This window comes from Engystomops pustulosus, chromosome 8, assembly GCF_040894005.1.
Source record: "Engystomops pustulosus chromosome 8, aEngPut4.maternal, whole genome shotgun sequence".
Lineage (NCBI taxonomy): Eukaryota > Metazoa > Chordata > Amphibia > Anura > Leptodactylidae > Engystomops > Engystomops pustulosus.
In genome coordinates this window covers 41427119-41450310 of record NC_092418.1, presented here as the reverse complement: position 1 = coordinate 41450310, position 23192 = coordinate 41427119, and the positions used below count along the sequence as shown (strand labels likewise).

General features: G+C 45.5%; 1 protein-coding gene across 3 annotated transcripts in view; it reads left to right on the top strand.

Annotated features, from left to right (window-relative positions):
• Nucleotides 1-23192, top strand: part of ABAT (4-aminobutyrate aminotransferase) — a 91752-nt gene that overhangs the window by 45758 nt on the left and 22802 nt on the right. For all 3 annotated transcript variants that reach the window (XM_072120760.1, XM_072120759.1, XM_072120761.1), the window contains exons 3-6: nt 11477-11574; nt 13065-13094; nt 15249-15366; nt 20494-20543. In XM_072120760.1, the coding sequence (XP_071976861.1) occupies nt 11477-11574; nt 13065-13094; nt 15249-15366; nt 20494-20543 (296 nt within the window). The remainder of the gene's footprint in view (nt 1-11476; nt 11575-13064; nt 13095-15248; nt 15367-20493; nt 20544-23192) is intronic.

Here is a 23192-nt window from a genome sequence, read left to right as displayed (position 1 = left end):
CCCCTCTCTCGCTGGCAGTGTTCTAGATAACGTCTAATACACTTTTATAAAGTACTGAAATGATTCAGAATAATAATGTGTCCAGACCTGTGGCACTTTATGAAATTCTTTTGGAATCTGAAATTTGTGAATCCTCATATTGGACATTGTAAATGGGCCCATGTACAAATGATGGACATTTAAATTTGTAAGTACTGGTGGATCCTGTTTAAAAATTTTTGGGATCCAACAAAAATTGTCTGTACGTGTTGGCCTGCTTAATTCGAGTCTCCATCCAGAAAACGAGTATTTTGTGTATATATTAGGTATGAATAGTGTGCCTCATCCTATTTCTTTACACCCCCTCCTTCTATACTAAAGTGAAATCTGCCTTCTGAAGTTGTCGCCATTTTAGTAGAACCCCTACAGTGGAAGGAAATAAAGCCAAAAAAAGGGCAACAAGTACATTCCCTATTGATGCCTAATGTACTTTGTTTTCCAGGCGGAGGGTCACTTTAACACCCAGTCACAAACTCCGACTAAGCAGTAACTCGCCATTTTAGGTGCACATTTTTTCTGTCTTGTTGGACACGGTGCAGCTGCGACACAAAAATTGACACTTTATAAATACATGTGCAACATTACATGTTCTTTCTAGTGCAAAGTCAGACAGAAAACTTGCGCAGCCAGAATAGATCTGGGCCATTGAGTTTAATACCTAAGGGAAGATTGATAGTTCTATTGATGCGCTCTGTTTAATGTGCATCTTCAGTTTCGTTACTAATTTGGATCTGTTTAGATATCCTTGCCTCCTCCTGTGTGATTATTAGGGTAATCCTGGCCCATCATAGATTCTTGTCTCTGAATCTGTACTGTATTATATCTGCTATGGAATATTCTACTGTATCTCATTACATTCCATATGATATAATCTCACGCTTCTCCTCATCATCCTGACAGGTCTTCTTTCTTGATGTGCAGCTCTTTTGACAGTCCTGGGTAATTCTGATTAGTCCGTCCCTCCATCATTTACATTTCTACATGCAATCCCTACAGAAATCGGCATGTAATGAGCAGGGCTATATTTAGCACTGTGCAAGGAGCGTAGGCAAATGAAAATGGCGTTTAACTCGGAATAAACATGCGGCGCTTCCTCTAGATCGTATTCATGTTTGCACTTAATATTTGCTCTAGGTCTTGTTGCCTTCTGTAAATCCCTGATTATGGAGCACAAGTGTCATTCTGCATCAGGAGCGGTCGGCTCTGGCCTGATGCCTGCAGTGAATTCAGCGAAGAAGCTTCCTGTAACCCTTTCTACACGTTATATCCACATCACTGACACCTTACTTGCTCTTCAGTGCTGTCTGAGGAATTGCTCAGCACTTGTGGGCTTTAAGGAGTTAATATTGAATATTCAAAAAAATTTTTTGACCCTTTCACAGTTGTGACCTTGTGATTTAAACCAAGAAAATGGCCTATTGATGGAATCACGAGGCGTAGCCGGCCTGGCAGTATACTCTATCTGAACGATGCTCTTATCGTTTTTCATCATTTAGCAGATAATCAGCATTTGTGTTCAGTGTTTAGGTATTTAATACCACTGGTAATCCTCTTGTCAGTATTCTAGGAGAAAAGAAGACCTGGTTTATTCATCATTATGGAGACCTAGATTTAGGATATTCTGTAGTGCATGAGGATTTAGTTTTAGTTTTTTCATCATTTTTTCATTTTATTGTCCAAAGCATTGCTCCGTGGTGCCATAGGCTGAAATGTAAAGTGTGTGCGGGCATCCTCCTCCTACTAAACAGACTTATTCTGCACCAGATTTATTATGACACAGTATAAAACTGTGGAGTTGTTTTATGCGCCAAATTCAACCAAACCCCTGCCCTATTTTGTACAGGTTGGAAATGTGACTGAAAATGGCCTAAAACCCTTGACAGATATGATGCACATTACTCCAAAATTGTGGCGCAGACTGCTTCAAAAACTGTAGTTTTTAGAGTAAAGTGGAGGACATTGTAAAGGTGGCTTGAATCATCAAGGTATTTAAGTGAAACAAAACCTTGACTTCTGTGCATGCATCTGGTAGGTGGTGCTTCCACTGATGACCAATAACTGCACCAATCACTGGTCTCAGTGGTGACCTCCTCATGGTGTTTGGAGGTCATAACTGAGGCTGTCAGACCAATCACCAGCCCCACTGATGACCTCCACATAGTCTAGGTTGGTCCTGCAATGTACTTCCAACATTGGTCATGGATCCACAACAGTTATGGTTACAGACCGACGTAGGTAGGAAGAGATTAGCAAATTAAGTTTTTGTTTTTCATTAACCCATCTCTGCATTAAAATTTTCACTGTGGATCATAGTATAACAGGATGAAAAAAAAAGACGCAAGTCCATCAAATCCAAGCTCTAAGCTGTTTTTTTCCCCATTATCCGTGATATTTCTGTTCTCCAGAAAGACATCCAGGCCTCTCTTGAACACGTACATAGGACATATGCCCCAAGTGGGTGCCAAATTAAAGAGAAAAAGAGAAAATATTCCAGCAAATCCAAGGATAAATAAAGTCTCCTTTTATTCAATGCTGGTTAAAATCCATAGTGTGTCAGTGCATATTGCCCTTAAACCGGAGCGCTTTGACTAATCACAGTCTGGTTTGTGGTCCAATGGTTTAAGGGCAATATGCACTGACACACCATGGATTTTAACAAGCATTGAATAGAAGGAGATTTTATTTATCCTTATAGTGCTAGAACAGCTCTACTATGTCCTTTTTATACACTGGTGCCCAAAACTGTGCACAATGTTCCCTGTGTGGTCTGACCAGGGATTTGTATAAAGGCAAAACTATGTCCCTATCATGAGAATCTATTCCTCTTGATACATCCCATAATCTTATTTGCTTTAGCAGCAGCCGCCTGGCTCTGGTCACCAAGATTAAGTTTACCATCCACCAATACCCCCAAGTCTTTTTTAAGCTGCAGATTTATGAAGTAATTGACTGCTTAGAACATAATTATACTTTTTGTTTCCATGGCCCAAGTGCATAACTTTACATTTATCTACATTAAACCTCATCAACCATTTCTCTGCCCACTCCTCAAGCTTCCACAAATCCCTGTTATGTTATGTTATATTCTCAGCCTTGGTATTAATTACTTTACACCGCTTAGTATCATCTGCAAATATTGAAACTCTACTCTGTTAACCCTCTATGAGGTCATTAATTAAATATTAAAAAGAAGGCCCAATACTGATCTTTTTTACAACCCACTGGTAACTTCGACCCAATCAGAGAATGTGCCATTAATAACGACCTGGGCCTGGTCTATACAGTATTCCTCATGTCTTTCACCATGAGATTTTCCTGGATCTTGCTTCTTACACCCTAGGGGGAGATCTACTATAAAATGGGCACTTCATAGTAATCCATTCAAAGATTTAAATTTTCATGGTAATTCTCCCCCACTTTCCCCAGGTAATACCCCCTGTGAAAATCTTAATAAGGGCCTCTTCCTGATAAAAGTATGATCACTGCAGGAACCTCCCTGGAATCATGAGACTAGTGGGAAAATATTTGTAACTATGAGCTGTTAATGCCAAAAACCTAAGCAAGAAAAGTACTTTAAAAACCTTGTGCCCATTGCCTGCGGTTGTTTTTATGAACTTTAGGTTATAACTAGAGATGAGCGAGCACTAAAATGCTCGGGTACTCGTTATTCGAGTTGAACTTTTCCCGATGCTCGAGTGCTCGTCTCGAATAACGAACCCCATTGAAGTCAATGGGAGACTCGAGCATTTTTCAAGGGGACCAAGGCTCTGCACAGGGAAGCTTGGCCAAACACCTGGGAACCTCAGAAAAGGATGGAAACACCACGGAAATGGACAGGAAACAGCAGGGGCAGCATGCATGGATGCCTCTGAGGCTGCATAATCGCACCATTATGCCAAAATTATGGGCAACAGCATGGCCATGACAGAGTGACAGAATGAAGCTAGATAGCATCTAAAACATGCAATAATTGACCCTGACACTATAGGGGACGGCATGCAGAGGCAGCGGCAGCAGGCTAGAGAGTGGCATGGCGACATACCCTAAATGGACTCAGGCTTCAAACCAATGGGTGGCAGAGAGGAACCAAAGGAGGTGAGCAAGAAGCGCTCAAATAATATCGGTACATGATAAAAGTTTGCCAGTATATTTTGTGGATTACACAGCAGGGTGGCGACAAAGTTAACATGGAAGCCATGAAAACAACCCAAAATTCTGCCTGACACAGCTCGTTTGATAAGGGGACCATGTATGGAGGCAGTGAACTAGTAGTAGATTAAAGGTGCTGCAGTTAAAACTATGTTAGTTGGATCTTGGCATGGAGCTGGCGCTCCGCTGATAGGCGAGCTTTCGCCAATCCAAGCCCCTGTCTCTAGGCTACTCCCCAAACAGCACTTCTAAGAACCTTTTGTATAAGATCAAGTGTAGTAGCGTTCTTATAAGTTTAGGATATGCCGGGTGAGGGGAATGTAAACAGATGCGCAAGAAGCGCTGAAATAATATTGGTAAATGATAAAAGTTTGCCAGTATATTTTGTGGATAACACAGCAGGGTGGCGACAAAGTTAACAACTTTGATGTGGAATCCATGAAAACAACCCAAATTTCTGCCTGACACACCTCGTTTGATAAAGGGACGATGTATGGAGGCAGCTATATGGACGACTTTTGGAGGTAGCAATGGAGACAACGTGTGGAGGCTGCTATGGAGACAATTTAATTTGGATAGTGCCTGTATGTGGCAGTCCCAAAAATTTTTCAAACCAGAGGAGCAGGTAGGTGGCCCTCCAGTAAAATGGAATAGATTGAGTGCCTGTATGTGGCAGTCCAAAAAAATTTTCAAACCAGAGGAGCAGGTAGGTGGCCCTCCAGAAAAATGGAATAGATTGAGTGCCTGTATGTGGCACTCCCAAAAATTGTTTAAAACAGAGGACCGGGTAGGTGGCCCTCCAGAAAAATTAAATGCATAAAGTACTATAGCTAGAGCCAGTGGGCCCTGTCAAAAAATAGCCAGTTTCCTCTGCTTTACTGTACAAAGAGGAGGAGAAGGAGGAAAATGAGGAGGAGGAGGAGTGGATAAATTATTCAGGTTGAGCTTCCTTCACCTGGTGGAGATTGGAAATTATGAGAAATCCAGGCTTTATTCATCTTAATAAGCGTCAGCCTGTCAGCGCTGTCAGTCGACAGGCGTGTACGCTTATCGGTGATGATGCCACCAGCTGCACTGAAAACCCGCTCGGACAAGACGCTAGCGACAGGGCAGGCAAGAACCTCCAAGGCGTACAGCGTCAGTTCGTGCCACATGTCCAGCTTTGAAACCCAGTAGTTGTAGGGAGCTGTGTGATCATTTAGGACGATGGTATGGTCAGCTACGTACTCCCTCACCATCTTTCTTTAAAGATCAGCCCTACTCTGCCGAGACTGGGGACAGGTGACAGTGTCTTGCTGGGGTGACATAAAGCTGGCAAAAGCCTTGTAAAGCGTACCCTTGCCAGTGCTGGACAAGCTGCCTGCTCGCCTACTCTCCCTCGCTACTTGTCCCGCTGAACTACGCACTCTGCCGCTAGCGCTGTCAGAAGGGAAATACTGTTTCAGCTTGTGCACCAGGGCCTGCTGGTATTCATGCATTCTCACACTCCTTTCCTCTGCAGGGATGAGAGTGGAAAGATTTTGCTTGTACCGTGGGTCCAGGAGAGTGAACACCCAGTAATCGGTGCTGGAATAAATTCTTTGAACGCGAGGGTCACGGGATAGGCAGCCTAGCATGAAATCTGCCATATGCGCCAGAGTACCAACGCGTAAGAATTCACTCCCCTCACTGGCCTGACTGTCCATTTCCTCCTCCTCCAACTCCTCCAACTCCTCTTCTTCTGCCCATACACGCTGAACAGTGAAGGACTCAACAATGGTCCCCTCTTGTGTCTCGCCAACATTCTCCTCCTCTTCCTCCTCATCCTCCTCCACCTCCACCTCCTCCGATATGCGCTGAGAAACAGACCTGAGGGTGCTTTGGCTATCAACAAGGGAATCTTCTTCCCCCGTCTCTTGTGACGAGCGCAAAGCTTCCGACTTCATGCTGACCAGAGAGTTTTTCAACAGGCCAAGCAGCGGGATGGTGAGGCTGATGATGGCGGCATCGCCACTGACCATCTGTGTTGACTCCTCAAAGTTACTCAGCACCTGACAGATATCAGACATCCACGTCCACTCCTCATTGTAGACTTGAGGAAGCTGACTGACCTGACTACCAGTTCTGGTGGAAGTTGACATCTGGCAGTCTACAATCGCTCGGCGCTGCTGGTAAACTCTGGATAACATGGTCAGTGTTGAATTCCACCTCGTGGGCACGTCGCACAACAGTCGGTGAGCGGGCAGTTGGAGGCGGCGCTGCGCTGCCCTGAGAGTGGCAGCATCTGTGCTGGACTTCCTGAAATGCGCACAGATGCGGCACACCTTCGTGAGCAAATCAGACAGATTGGGGTATGTCTTGAGGAAACGCTGAACTATCAGATTTAACACATGGGCCAGGCATGGCACATGTGTCAGTCTGCCGAGTTGCAGAGCCGCCACCAGGTTACGGCCGTTGTCACACACAACCATGCCTGGCTTCAGGTTCAGCGGTGCCAGCCACAGATCAGTCTGCGCCGTGATGCCCTGTAATAGCTCTTGGGCGGTGTGCCTTTTATCGCCTAGGCTCAGCAGTTTGAGCACCGCCTGCTGTCGCTTAGCGACGGCACTGCTGCTGTGCCTAGAGCTACCGACTGATGGCGCCGTGCCCACGGATGGTAGTTCGGAGGAGGAGGTGGAGGAGGGGTGGGAGGAGGAGGAGGCATAGTAGGCCTGAAACACCTGGACCGAGGTAGGCCCCGCAATCCTCGGCGTCGGCAGTATATGACCAGCCGCAGGGTCAGACTCGCTCCCAGCCTCCACCAAGTTAACCCAATGTGCCGTCAGCGATATATAGTGGCCCTGCCCGGCAGCACTCGTCCACGTGTCCGTGGTCAGGTGGACCTTGTCAGAAACGGCGTTGGTCAGGGCACGGATGATGTTGTCTGACACGTGCTGGTGCAGGGCTGGGACAGCACATCGGGAAAAGTAGTGGCGGCTGGGGACCGAATACCGAGGGGCGGCCGCCGCCATGAGGTTACGAAAGGCCTCGGTCTCTACTAGCCTATAGGGCAGCATCTCCAGGCTAAGCAATCTGGAGATGTGCACATTAAGGGCTTGGGCGTGCGGGTGGGTTGCACTATATTTGCGTTTCCGCTCCAGCGTCTGGGGTATGGAGAGCTGAACGCTGGTGGATGCTGTGGAGGATCGTGGAGGCGACGATGGGGTTTTTGTGGCAGGGTCCTGGGCAGGGGGCTGACTATCAGCTGACACAGGGGAAGGAGCAGTGGTGTGCACGGCCGGAGGTGAACGGGCTTGTTGCCACTGAGTGGGGTGTTTAGCATTCATATGCCTGCGCATACTGGTGGTAGTTAAGCTAGTAGTGGTGGAACCCCTGCTGAGCCTGGTTTGGCAAATGTTGCACACCACAGTCCGTCGGTCATCCGGTGTTTCCTTAAAGAACCTCCAGACTTCTGAAGATCTAGCCCTCGCCGCAAGAGCCCTCGCCACGGGAGCTTCACTAGTTGACACATTTGGCGCTGATGCACCAGCTCTGGCCCTGCCTCTCCGTCTGGCCCCACCACTGCCTCTTCCAACCTGTTCTGGTCGAGGACTCTCCTCCGTCTCAGAAGCACTGTGTTCACCCGGCCTCTCAACCCAGCTTGGGTCTGTCACCTCATCATCCTCCGATCCCTCAGTCTGCTCCCCCCTCGGACTTCCTGCCCTGACAACAACTTCCCCACTGTCTGACAACCGTGTCTCCTCATCGTCGGACACCTCTTTACACACTTCCACTACGTCAAGAAGGTCATCATCACCCACAGACTGTGACTGGTGGAAAACCTGGGCATCGGAAAATTGCTCAGCAGCAACCGGACAAGTGGTTTGTGACTGTGGGAAGGGTCCAGAAAACAGTTCCTCAGAGTATGCCGGTTCAAATGCCAAATTTTCCTGGGAGGGGGCAGACTGGGGGGGAGGAGGCTGAGGTGCAGGAGCTGGAGGAGTGGCGATTTCGGTGACATGGGTGGACTGCGTGGAAGACTGACTGGTGGACAAATTGCTCGAAGCATTGTCAGCAATCCACGACATCACCTGTTCGCACTGTTCTGGCCTCAACAGTGCTCTACCACGAGTCCCAGTAACTTCAGACATGAACCTAGGGAGTGTAGCTCTGCGGCGTTCCCCTGCTCCCTCATAAGCAGGTGGTGTCTCACCCCGGCCAGGACCACGGCCTCTGACCCCTGCAGTAGTTGGACGCCCACGTCCCCGCCCTCGTCCTCTACCCCTAGCCCTCGGGTTAAACATTTTTAAAATGAGAGTTATAGCTTTAATTTTTTTTTTTTACTTTTTTTTGTGTTTTTTTTTTTTTTTTTGAGTTTTTAAAAACAAACAATGCTATCCTATAGCTATGGCTATTTTCTAGCCAAGTATGAAAGCACACTACTATGCCAGATGAGATGACACTGAGTTATTAAACAAAATAAACGTAAAATAAAAAAGGAAAAATGGCAGACTGTGCCTAATTGAAATCCAACCCCTACTAAATTTTCCCACTTCGGTCTTTGCAATGGATATGTGCGTCACTAAGCGCAAAACACAGCGGTCGCAAGTCTCACTACAAATTGCTCACAATTGGCTAGTAGATGCACTGCAGCAAGTACAGCCACCAGCAGATCAACCAGAAATCAAATATATATAACGCTACTGTAGGCGTAAGTAAGCCGTTTAGATTCTCCTATGGCTATTTTCTAGCCAAGTATGAAAGCACACTACTATGCCAGATGAGATGACGCTGAGTTATTAAACAAAATAAACGTAAAATAAAAAAGGAAAAATGGCAGACTGTGCCTAATTGAAATCCAACCCCTACTAAATTTTCCCACTTCGGTCTTTGCAATGGATATGTGCGTCACTAAGCGCAAAACACAGCGGTCGCAAGTCTCACTACAAATTGCTCACAATTTGCTAGTAGATGCACTGCAGCAAGTACAGCCACCAGCAGATCAACCAGAAATCAAATATATATAACGCTACTGTAGGCGTAAGTAAGCTGTTTGGATTCTCCTATGGCTATTTTCTAGCCAAGTATGAAAGCACACTACTATGCCAGATGAGATGACGCTGAGTTATGAAAAAATAAACGTAAAATAAAAAGTAAATGGCAGACTGTGCCTAATTGAAATCAAACCCCTAATAAATTTTCCCACTTTGGTGTTTTGAGGTGGATATGTGTGTCACTAAGAGCTAAACACAACGGTAGCAAGTCCCTCTGCAAATTCCTCACAATATGGTACTAGCTGCAAATAAAAAAAAAAAGTATAACGTTATTGTAGCCCTAAGAAGGGCTGTTGGGTTCTTGGAGAATCACTCCTGCCTAACGCTTTCCCTGACCAGCAGCAGCTCTCTCCCTAGCGGCATCCAGACACAGAATGATCCGAGCAGCGCGGGCAGCGGCTAGTCTATCCCAGGGTCACCTGATCTGGCCAGCCAACCACTGCTATCGACGTGTAAGGGTACCACGTCATGCTGGGTGGAGTGCAGAGTCTCCTGGCTTGTGATTGGCTCTGTTTCTGGCCGCCAAAAAGCAAAACGGCGGGAGCTGCCATTTTCTCGAGCGGGCGAAGTATTCGTCCGAGCAACGAGCAGTTTCGAGTACGCTAATGCTCGAACGAGCATCAAGCTCGGACGAGCATGTTCGCTCATCTCTAGTTATAACTATCTTTTTCATAAACAAACCTTATTTATTTATTTTTTTTTTACTTTTTACATAATGTAACGCATGCAAAGCAAAGATGAGCATGGATGTTATAGGGGTGTTGTTTCTGAAAGCTGTTGACCATTTGACTTCTGATATTCTGATTCTGAATGTAGGAAAATGTTGTATATAGTATTTCACTGTCCCTTGTGTATGGTTATTGGCAAGAAAATTCCACATCAGGGCTGCACATCTTCAAGCTTCAAAGTAATATTTATAGAATTAAAATGAACTACGCGTTTCAACTCCCTACTGGAGTCTTCATCAGGTTTGGTAAAATAACAATAGAACAATAAATGTATAAAAACCGCTTGATACAGCGTCCATTTTTTAAGAATGTATAAGTCCCGTACCAAAAGGTCAAGGGGATTGTGTCTGAGCTGTGCGATAATGTGAACACTATGGGGCAGATTAACTTACCTGTCCACGTCGCGATCTTCGATCTGGAATGTCCGACGAGGATGAAGTCTGCTTCAATTCACTACGAGCGTGCGCCCGATTTCCTGCATATGCCGCTTCCCCGATCAGGTCCACTGGAGTTCGCCTCCTTCTTCCCAGGGCATGTAAGTGCTTGGTGTGCGACACAATTTTAAATGTTAAATCCCACGCGCTGTCCAAATCCATCGGATTGTCCAACGACCTGCCCCCAGATTTGTGCCGCATGAAAGCCGGCGCAATTGCGACACAATCCCAGACGCGATCCCCGAAAAGTCTAGAAACTCGACGAAAATGCAGCTGCGGGACCTTTAGTAAATAAGCCCCTATCTGTCAAAATATGCAGCTGACGTGCATAGTATGAACAATGAGAAGAAGAGAAAGGGGAAAAAAACTACAGTTGACGTGCATAGTATGAACAATACACAAAAAGTACTAAAAGGCTGTACAGATGTTGTCATCTAAAATTGAATGATATATAAAACTTATCAAAACCTATATCATTCAATTTTAGATGACAACAGCTATAAAGCCTGGCAGTACTTTTTGTGTATTGTTCATACTATGCACGTCAGCTGTATGTTTTGACAGATAATGCGGCTGATTGGCCGTGAACATTATCTCACGACCTGGACACAATCGCCTTCACCTTTTGGTACCGGGACTTGTACATCCTTTTAAAAATGGACGCTCACACATAGCTGTATCAAGCTGTTTTTATTTATTTATTTATTGATCTATTGTTATTTTACCAAACCTGATGAAGACTCCAGTACAGAGGTGAAACGCGTACATTTTAATTCACTAAATATTATTTTGAAGCTTGAAGATGTGGAATTTTCTTGCCAATAACTTGTGTTTCTGGAACAGCGCGTTTCAGCATGGTTGATGCCCACATCTCTTTCCATGGTTCCCGCAGCACTTCCGAAATTCTATTGTGATATCCTTTAAACTCAAGACTTCTACCAGATGAGCACAATACAACCCTAAGACTTATCCCTGTGTCTTACTCCTATGAATCTTGCGCTTTATCTCCTTTTCCTGTTGAAATGTCTGTAGCAAATTCATGTCCACTAAGATATGAGAAACTAAAAAAATCTTTATAATGACTAAAAGGAATATCCTCTGTTCTTTTTTTTAGGCTGCAGGTATATCAGTCAAGCTGCAGCCAAAAAGAATGTGGATTTTGAGTTTGAAGCCCCTTTAATGAAGACTGAAGTCCCCGGACCTAGATCAAGAGTAAGTGATGGGCTCTGATGTTGGGTGGTGTGTATTCATCAGAACAGGGGTTACTCCGTTGGTGAACTGGGCGTTTTTTGAGTCCTTGGCAGTTGACGTTAATAATCTGCACATTGTCCTATGACCAACTGCTGGCATGGTAATAAAACTTCTATATAATGTGGATTTTTGCTTTTAAAAAAGAAAAAAGCTTTATGATGTCCTCACTTATTTGGTGGAAACTTTAAAGAAATCTATTGTGAGTATTGAGAAAGATGGATCAGATTCGATAATTTTCTGTATATTGCCGATTCATGTTCTGTTTCTTCCAATAAAGATATGTAAATGAGGCTGAAATGCTGAACGTCTTCTCTGCTTCCTTCCTCCTCTCTCTCCAAATCTGATGTATGTGCGGTCCAATCTTCTTTGCGCAGCTAGCTAATAATTATTGCAGCTGCGCAACAAAACCAGCTTCAAAGATGCGCTCGGAGCTGCGAAGAAGATCCAAATGCATATGCACAAGGTGACCTCGCCAGCTGCCGAGGGATGTCCAGAGGAACAGGAAGAGAAGAGGTTCTCCAGTTGACGTGTATTACAGTGAACAGTTGACCATGAACCCAGAGCCTATAAGGGCTCTGGCGATGCACCCTGGAGCACTTCCGCCTCATTAACATATTCTTAAATGTTCTTTTTTTTGGAAGAAACTGATAATGAATCAGTTATGTGCAGACAGTTACAGAAGCTCGGTGACCTACTCTTAAGTTGATGCTGGTTTATCATCTTCTGTTCTTATGATGGATTTCTTTTAATGATTTTGGAAACCACTCTTTTAAAAATCCATCTGATTCTAGCACTTAAAGGACATCTACTGATGTGACTGTCCTCACCACACTGCACATTACCTGCTCCTGCTGCAGGATATTGTTTTATTTGGCGCCAGAACTGCCATGTACATGAAAATAACTTTGTAAAAATATGCTAATGAGCCTGAGGTGCTCAGGCCGACGTCACCCGAGCGCCTCTTGGCTCCACCGTGTTGCAATATATTCACTCCCCCCTACTATTTACCTCTCCATCCCACCCGCTTATCGCGGACAGCCAATGACGTCATCGGGGTGAGTAGGAGGGCGTGAATATATTACAACACGGAGCTGAGAGGCATATAGGTGGCGGCTCATTAGCATATTTTTAATTTTTCAGCTAAATAAAACCACACAGCAGGAGCAGGTAACATGTGGTGTGGTGAGGACAGTCTACCATCAGTTGATCTGATGGTAATGTCCTTTAAGTGCTAGGACCAGATGGATTTTGAAAACGGTGATGCTTTTTGGCCAGTGGAGAAGTGGCCCTTTAGGAACCTTGTATCTGCACATGGTGACATCAATTATAAAGGACTAATGTGTTATACTTAGAACTAAACCAACAAGAGTATCTTTCCCTTAATAATGTATAATTGTGTTTCCATGACATGCATAGTATGTAATTTTTTTTTTTTACTTTTTTTTTTTTAGGAGTTAATCAAACAACTTAATGGTATCCAGGTAAGAAACAATATAAAGAGTCAAATGAAAGCTTAAATAATATAGAGAATTTGAAATATTGCCAATATGTAACATAAGAGAACCTTTCAGGCCATTCCTGCTGCCCTGAGAGTGGGATATGATGGGGAGAGAGAAGTTGTGGGATATTTAGGATTTTGAGTAAAAAGTAGAGTCAATACTAGCAGGAGTCCTGGTTGGGTGGATGTGCTTCTATTTTATTTATTTTACTGTTAATTTGTGCTAATTACCATATATACTCGAGTATAAGCCAACACGAATGTAAACAGAGGGCCCTAATTTTACCATAATAAACTGGGAAAACCTATTGATTTGAGTAGAAGCCTAGGGTGGGATATGCACTGGTAACAGCCAGTATATAGCTAGTCAGTCCTCTTTCCTCCAAGTATATAGCCAGCCAGCCAGACCTGGCCCCAGTATATAGCCAGCCAGCCAGACCTGGCCCCGGTATATAGCCAGCCAGCCCCCTGGCCCCGGTATGTAGCCAGCCAGCCCCCTGGCCCCGGTATGTAGCCAGCCAGCCCCCTGGCCCCGGTATGTAGCCAGCCAGCCCCCTGGCCCCGGTATATAGCCAGCCAACCAGCCAGCCCCCTGGCCCGGTATATAGCCAGCCAGCCCCCTGGCCCCGGTATATAGCCAGCCAGCCCCCTGGCCCCGGTATATAGCCAGCCAGCCCCCTGGCCCCGGTATATAGCCAGCCCCCTGGCCCCGGTATATAGCCAGCCAGCCAGCCCCCTGGCCCCGGTATATAGCCAGCCAGCCCCCTGGCCCCGGTATATAGCCAGCCAGCCCCCTGGCCCCGGTATATGGCCAGCCAGCCCCCTGGCCCCGCTATATAGCCAGCCCCCTGGCCCCGCTATATAGCCAGCCAGCCAGCCCCCTGGCCCCGCTATATAGCCAGCCAGCCAGCCCCCTGGCCCCGCTATATAGCCAACCAGCCAGCCAGCCCCCTGGCCCGGCTATATAGCCAACCAGCCAGCCAGCCCCCTGGCCCCGCTATATAACCAGCCAGCCCCCTGGCCCCGCTATATAGCCAGCCAACCAGCCAGCCCCCTGGCCCCGGTATATAGCCAGCCCCCTGGCCCCGGTATATAGCCAGCTGGCCCCGGCATATAGCCAACCAGCCAGCCCCCTGGCCCCGGTATATAGCCAGCCCCACTGGCCCCTGGTATATAGCCAGCCCCCTGGCCCCGGTATATAGCCAGCCAACCTGGCCCCGGTATATAGCCAGCCAACCTGGCCCCGGTATATAGCCAGCCAGCCCCCTGGCCCCGGTATATAGCCAGCCAGCCCCCTGGCCCCGGTATATAGCCAGCCAGCCCCCTGGCCCCGGTATATAGCCAGCCAGCCCCCTGGCCCCGGTATATAGCCAGCCAACCAGCCAGCCCCCTGGCCCTGGTATATAGCCAACCAGCCAGCCCCCTGGCCCCGGTATATAGCCAGCCAACCAGCCAGCCCCCTGGTGCCAGTATATAGCCAGCCCCCTGGCCCCGGTATATAGCCAGCTGGCCCCGGCATATAGCCAACCAGCCAGCCCCCTGGCCCCGGTATATAGCCAGCTGGCCCCGGCATATAGCCAACCAGCCAGCCCCCTGGCCCCGGTATATAGCCAACCAGCCAGCCCCCTGGCCCCGGTATATAGCCAGCCCCATTGGCCCCGGTATATGGCCGGCCAAGCAGCCAGCCCCCTGGCCCCGGTATATGGCCGGCCAAGCAGCCAGCCCCCTGGCCCCGGTATATGGCCGGCCAAGCAGCCAGCCCCCTGGCCCCGGTATATGGCCGGCCAAGCAGCCAGCCCCCTGGCCCCGGTATATGGCCGGCCAAGCAGCCAGCCCCCTGGCCCCGGTATATGGCCGGCCAAGCAGCCAGCCCCCTGGCCCCGGTATATGGCCGGCCAAGCAGCCAGCCCCCTGGCCCCGGTATATGGCCAGCCAGCCCCCCAAAAGAAGACTTGCGGGGGGCATTGGAAAAGTGATTAATGACTTTTTGACAAGTGGAGTGATTGCTTCCTCCGATACCTGGTGTTGTCTTCTATACTTGGTGTTGATGATAATTATGGGATGACATTGACATTGTGAGGGCTAAAGTTATTCCCCTTACAGTATTTGAAGCCATTTTTAACTCTATTACCCCTAGAATGCAGATGCCGTGCACTTTTTTTGTAATTATGAAGAAAGTCGAGGAAATTATCTTGTTGATGTTGATGGCAACCGAATGCTGGATCTGTATTCCCAAATCTCATCCATTCCCATTGGTATGTACCATCTGGTGTTTTCTCTATTAGGTTTCTATTTTGCTTTCTGTTTTGTAAATCTGTGGATTCTTGGCGCTCTTGCATTCAATATCTACATCGTTCTGCCTACAAAGCAGTTCTGGAGAGGAGTTAGGATTGTGTTTTTAGATTTTTTTTTTTTTTTTTTTTTTCGTTCATCCATCAGGTGCTAGACTGATCAGTAGAGACATGTGCACTCCAATGGGATGAGGCCTAGCAGACTTCATCATAGTGGTTATTACAGGGTTTGTCTGGGATTTCTACAAAGTGGACATTATAATAATAACTAATACTTGCCTATTCAGTAACTTGCTGCTCTATGGTTGTGTCTCTGGTGACGAGCCTCAGTAGTGACACTGACCTGTATAGCACATGGCCACTGGTCAATGACTGGCAGCAGTTATCACGTGGAACACACATACAAGTTCAGCCAGACCAGGACACCCTATGATTTCATAAACGAAAGGGAAAATGGTATATGAAAAGCGCAATTCACACCACAACCAATTGGTGGCTAAACACAGACACCTATAGAATATTACTTTTCTACGTGAAATAATGAAACATTGCTTTAAAAAGCTCTTCTTTATCTGACACACATCCAGGCACCAGCGTGATCCAGCTATTACCAGTCATATAATAAGACGGGCAAGCTGGGTCAGGTGAGACCTGCTGCTGCTAAGCAGCTAAGGCTTTACAAGTCCACTAGCCGGCAATACATAATAATCAGTTCATCGCGTATCACAGTACAGTGCGCTGCCTGGTACTTACACCAGCAACACCATGTTCTAGGATGTGTTATATGATCACCTTTCATATTGCAAATGTAATTTTCCAATAGCAATAAAGTTCAGTATTTTGAATGTTCCCCTTATCAAGGCAACATCGACTAAAGCGAATAAGGAATCATCGTAAACCATGATTGTACAGTACAGGAAGTTCTTAAGTTGAATTTGTATGCAAGTCAGAACTTAATGCTTTATAATTGTAACCCCAGTCAAAACTTTTTTTGGTCTCTGTGACAATTGGATTTTCAAAATGTTGTGTTGTCATAAGAACCAGGATTAACAATAAAGCTTAATTGTAGACACCTGTGATAACTGTTATAACTGTTTATTGAAGCTTGGGGCTAAAGTACAGTAAATTACCAATATCCAGAGGTCCATTTGTAACCAGGGGTCGTCTTTAAGTGAGGTGTTCTTAAGGGTTCATTCACACGCGGTATGCTCGCCGTGTGGGCGAGGAGGAGGTGGCCCTTACCCTCCATAGAAAACAGCGGCACATGGCCACACACTCGCCGAAAGAGTGTGTGGCTGTGCGGTGTGCGGCCCGGATCCCCGCCGTGCCGCTATTGCCGTCTATGGGGACTTACATGCGGCAGCAAATTTGCGGCCGCATGTAAGGCCCCGCAGACGGCAGTGTGAATGAGCTCTTAAGTTGGGAACTTCCTGTATATCAAAAGTAGCATCTCCAGTTATTGTAAAGCTTCCAATGATTTCATTCACGCTCCCACAAATCTAAAAATCCAACATGAATAGAAGCATCCAAAACATGGATGAAAAATCTGGCCTTTTACATTTGCAATAGATATGGATGGTGATTACTAGAACTGACACACACCCAGATTTAACCCTTTCCTGCCGACCCATATAACTGTAAATTAAAATTCCTTTTTGAGAATCTGAATGTTTTATGACAGAGAAGCAGATAACCAGTTCTAGATCTGTTATCAAAAGCACATTCACCAGTACAAACTCTGATTTCGCTTTCTGCTGTTAAAGATTCCTTGCGGAGCACTGTGGACGTGAATGGTAAGACAGGAGAAGGGGGAGTGAGCTCCCTCCTTAGGTAGCTGAGTGGCCTTGCTGAAAATCAGGGCCTGCCGTATCTTTGGCAGAGCATCCGCACAGCTCGGACGCAGTGCAAAGAGACACAACGGGGCTCGTTTGCTAAGGGTTGCACTGCTCACTTTTGCCAGACTCTTCGCGTTTTTCGAGAAGTGCACGGCCTTGGACAGGGATTTAAACAGGTGTCTGCGCTGGGATTTTGGTGCACACAAACCTTTTGTGGCGCAGCTGTGCTGCTTCTGTGAATCGGGGGCGGGCCGTCGGACGTTGTGACTGATTTGCACTGAACGCAAGATTTAACTTGCAAGCCCAAGCACTTACATGCACCACTGAAAAGATGGTTAACTCTGTCAGACTGAGCGGAGTAGCGCCACATTCATGATATCGGGCGCACGAGATTGGTGAATTGGGGCACAGGGCATTCTCGTCAGACAATGCAATTTTTTGGTGAACTCCTTCGGGAATGTAAGTAAATGTGCCCCAATGTGCTCACCACATGTTGTCCGTGCATAATGCACATCCATGGCGGCCATGAGATAGCTGGCGTCTTTGTGGGTAGCTCATGTCATTGCCATTATCAGCTGTGCATTCTCTATAATGAAAGCACAATGTTGATTTGCGGCTGTGTGAAGGAGTGCCTATGTAAATATATATTGATATACAGTATATGAATGCACCCTTGGGACTCAGATTCCACGGCCAACCACAGTGCAGAGGATGCACTACAGCGATCCCTGTAACATCAACCCACAGGCAGTAACCACATTTTATTGCAGCCACACCAACGCACTCCGAAACTGGTTTTGCTTGCTTACAGGACCCACTATTCCCTGGATTTCTAGGGGGCACATTCTCGTAATTGGTGGGGGTCCCAGCAGCACTGATAGCTGGGGAATGGTGGAGATAAGAGAACTGTGCTGAAATTGGTAGACATCTGCCATTAAAATCCAACAAGTTAAACTGGGGTAATCTTCTTCTTCTTATATTTCGTTATCCATGGTCTCCTTCAGTCTAAGGGCGAATTCACACGAACGTGTGCCTGCCGTACCGTAGCACGGTGTGCGCACAGGTGAGAAGGAGGAGGTGAGTGCAGCTTGCCCCCGCGCTCTCCACAGAGATCAACGGCACCCTAATACGGCGAAAGATGGGACATTACCATCCTATCATTACCCCGGGTATGGTGCGGCACGTGTTGTGCACCATACAGCTCCATGCGCCCATTGCCGGCCGATGGATGACGTATATGTCCCCCAACGGCTGTGTGAATATAGCCTAAAATAAACTTTGAAATTATGCGAATGAGTCTGCAGGGCTCCTTGGACAGTTACCGGAGGCCTTCCGTGCTGTAGCTTCACAGACTGTTACACTGTACAGGAGCACTTCCACTTCCCTTTGTGAGCTGAAACTTCCTCTGCTGCAGTTCGATTACATCAGGCAGAGGGAGGGGGAAGTGCTGATGGCAGCTGGGGGAGGGGAGACAGTCTAACAGCCTTTGAAGCTACAGAATGGAGGGCTCTGGTAACACCACCAGATCATTGGTTTGATTTTAAAAGTTGATTTTTAGATGTAAGGAGGCCATGGATAAGAAATATAAGATTACCACAGTCACGATGCCTGGATATATGTCTCTGGTTTATCTTGCTTGATTTTCTTTGTAGGTTTCCTTAAGCCCCTGATGATGTGTATCCGGCTGGATCCTGATATTTTTTATGTCCTGTAAATGCAAATGACTGGACTTGTCTGGATGAGAATGTTGTCTCTATCCGCTCTGCGTGGAGTTTTACAAATGAGTTGATTTGCATTGACTTGAAGAACAAACTCCCCGGCATGGAAGCGGCTCTATAAGAGCACAGCATGTCTTCTGCTCCCTTGTATTTATTGCTTTGCAGTGGACTTCAGAAGGCAGCGTAGGAGAGGCCAATAATATTTTATTAAAACACTTCCTAAGCCCCCTACAGCCACTGGTGTCTACATAAACTTCTGTGTGAAAAGCCATTTTTTTATTCCTACTGAAAAAGCCATACAATAAGGAAATGTTTAATTCTGATTAACATTTCGTGTCTACAGCAATCTGATCCTGCAGTCAAACTCCCATCCTCACCTATACCCCCCACCCCCCCCTACTTCTCAATAACCTGCATTCAGGAAACGCATTAAAAGTGGGGAACCAATGTAAAGGAATACGACTGCTAGATGAGTCAGTATATATCCAGTAGGTACCCCACCAATCATGAGAATAGGGGTCAAGAGTCACCACTGGGACTCCAATTAATCATGAGAATAAGGTTCAGGGGTGACCACTGTGACCCCCAGTAATCATGAGAATAGGAGTAAGGAATCACCACTGGGACCCCCACTAATTATTAGAAAATAGGGGTTAGGAGTTAGCATTGGGACTCCCACCAATCATGAGAATAAGGGTCAAGTGTCACCACTAGGAACCCCACTTATCATGAGAATAAGTGTAACGAGTCAGCACCCCCCCCCCTTTAATCACTCACTATGTTACTTGAATCTGTGTTACATTTATTTTCTATAGCTTTGGCCACAGTGATGGATCTGACATGAAAGTGTTATATAGCACCACCCTACAAGTAGATGTGTGTATAGTATGAAATAACAGTCTGCCATCAGCATTATATTCTCCTCTTCAGCTGACGCTTTATAGATCTTGCATATATTCATCAAAGTACATTATTAAAAAGGCCGCCTGCTGCCCAGAGATAACATTCGGGGTGACATTCACAGGAAGGAGTATGAGTCCGATAGCTTCCAGTTGAACATAATGTTATTAGGTCAGATTGAATGAATTAATATTTATTTATGGACATTTTTAAAAAGACGGATGAACCAAAATTGAGGCCCAACTACTTATTATATTACAATGCTGTATATATTATGTTGTATATTCTGTATACGAAGCCTGAACTCTACCTTGTGCCTTATTCACACTGGTGTATTCTGCATCAAGTCATTTGAATCCCTTTCATATTATTGAACCTATATTAGTGTTGATCCACAGGAAGGCAAAAACCCCACAAGCCTGACTTTTTTTTTTAATCTGTTTGTGATAAATAAATGAAATCTGATGTTCCATAATTCAGTGTAGTAGAGGTCAGCGACCTCCTCTGCTCCGGGCACAATGATTTATTTCCTGTGACTATGTGCGTTCATGTGCGTTCTGGTGTCGCTCATTTCTTCAATCAGGTTTGTGCTAAAATGTGTGCGGTATATGCTTAATACTGTGTTGTGTATGTTTTAGGTTATAACCATCCAGCCCTTATAAAAATTCTACAACAGCCGCAAAACCTGGTAAGTATGACAAGATCTAAAACATGTCCAATATGTAAAAGGGGTTGGCCACTCTTCTACATACGTGCTCCATGTACCTCTACTGCCTTCATTTTAATCCCTGAACGTTCATCCAGTGATTCAGCATTCCTGATACTTCTGTGCTCAGTGGATCTTTCTTTTGTACCTGAGCACTGATGAATAGGAGGAGCTGCTGCAGGAGATAGACTCCTCGTCCTCTCCCCCCTCCCCTTGTCTCTGTGAGGATGGATCAGTGACACCATTTGAACAGACTGAAGGAATGAGAATGAGCAATTGTGTGTACCGTATTTTTCGGACTATAAGGCACACAAAAAATACTTTGATTTTCTCAGAAATCAAAGGTGCGCCTTGTAGTCCAGTGCGCCTTCTATATGAACCGTACTTACAGACAACAGCTGCCTTGTACTGTGCACAGGTCTGCCACCTGCTGGTCATTCATCCTTATAATCAGGTGCGCCTTATATATGAACCTTGACATTTTAGCAGGCATTTATTGATGGTGCGCCTTATACGGTATATATGCACAGGGCAGCATGATGAGAGCAAGGAAAGGCTGAGGCTATCAAAGGAGGCAAAGACACAAGTACATAAACACGCAGAGTCATGTCTAATGGAAGAGATTTATTGAAAAGCGGACAACCCCTTTTAGTGAATTGTATAGATAATAATAATCTTTGTTTAGATAGCGCCATCAAATTCCATAGTGCTTTACAAATCATAGGGGACATATACAAATATAATATTACATTACATAGAACAAACAGTTATATGGAACAATAGGAGTGAGGGCCCTGATCACAAGAGCTTATAGTCTATTAGGAGGAGGGGGAGACGCAAGAGGTAAAGAGCTTGTATAATGGTCCAGCCATTCTATATTTTTGGATCGCCAAATATAGGCCACTTCATTGAAATATAATGAAAGCAATTCCATTTCCAGGTTATCATCACGTATAGGATACATTCCAGGGGGGACAAGTGATCACTGGCATACGCTTTTGAAGGATTTATGTCGCATGTTTTAATTTTACTTTTATCATTTAGACAGAGGCAAACTTATTGTGGATATACCCTTTCTTTCTAATTTGTCTGTATAGACCATGCAGAAGACTTTAAATGCCATTTGAACTTTTACCTAATAAATGTGTAGGGGAAAGGATTTTTTATTTTCTCTAATTTACTTCAGTTTGGCAATGTAAAAGAAGAAGTGAAGTTTCTCCTTGGCAACGCTCTAAAGCAGGGGTCTCAAACTCAATTTACCTGGGGGCCGCTGGAGGTAGATTCTGGGTAAGGCTGGGCCGCATCAAGTTTTCCACACAAAATGCACTTACAAAATATCATTATTCAGATTCAAATGTCACGGCGTCTCCCAGTGCAAGGAAAGCCCCAAGCTGGGAGACGTGTTTTCTCTATGAACGGTCCTGTGCACCGAGGGGTCCCAAGCTCCTACCACACTGAGCCCAGTCAGGGACACTCCATTCCCCCCCCACCCGGTACTTGCCTCCCCGTGTCCCTCCCATCGAAGAAGATGAAGTCGCCGCTCTGACCTGCACCATGTGCGTTCAGAGCGGCGACTTCATCTTCTTCAAGTACCGGAGGGAAGGGGATTAACCGGTTACGGGCCCTTTCCTGTTTTTTCATGTCCATTTTTCACTCCCCACCTTCAAAAATCTATAACTTTTTTATTTTTACACGTAAAGAGCTGTGTGACGGCTTGTTTTCTGCGTAACAAATTGCACTTCATAGTGATGGTATTAAATATTACATGCCATGCACTCGGAAGCGGGAAAAAAATTCCAAATGCAATGAAAATGGTGAAAAAACGCATTTGCGCCATTTTCTTGTGGGCTTGGATATTGCATCTTTCACTGAGCGCTCCAAATGACATGTCTACTTTATTCTTTGGGCCGGTACGATTAAGGGGATACCAAATTTGTTATAGGTTTATAATGTTTTTTACAAAAATTAAAACCTCCTGTACTAAAATTATTTTTTTGATTTTGCCAACTTCTGGCGCTAATAACTTTTTTATACTTTGGTGTACGGAGCTGTGGGTGCTGTCATTTTTTGCGAAATTTGATAATATTTTCAATGATATCATTTTTAGGACTGTACGACCTTTTGATCACTTTTTATAGATTTTTTATATTTTTCAAAATGGCAAAAAAGTGGCATTTTCGACTTTGGGCGCTATTTTCCGTTACGGGGTTAAAAGCATTGAAAAACCATTATCATATTTTGATAGATCGGGCATTTTCGGACACGTCGATACCTGATGTGTTTATGATTTTTACTGTTTATTTATATTTATGTCAGTTCTAGGGAAAGGGGGGTGATTTGAAATTTTAGGTTTTTTTATTATAATTTTTTTTTTTTTAAACTTTTCTGTATTTTTATTTATACTATTTTTCAGACTCCCTAGGGTACTTTAACCCTAGGTTGTCTGATCGATCCTATCATATACTGCCATACTACAGTATGGCAATATATGGGGATTTTCCTCCTCATTCATTACAATGTGCTATCAGCACATTGTAATGAAGGGGTTAAAACGAAATAGCCTCGGGTCTTCGGAAGACCCGAGGCTACCATGGAGACGGATCGCCGCCCCCCGATGACGTCACGGGGAGC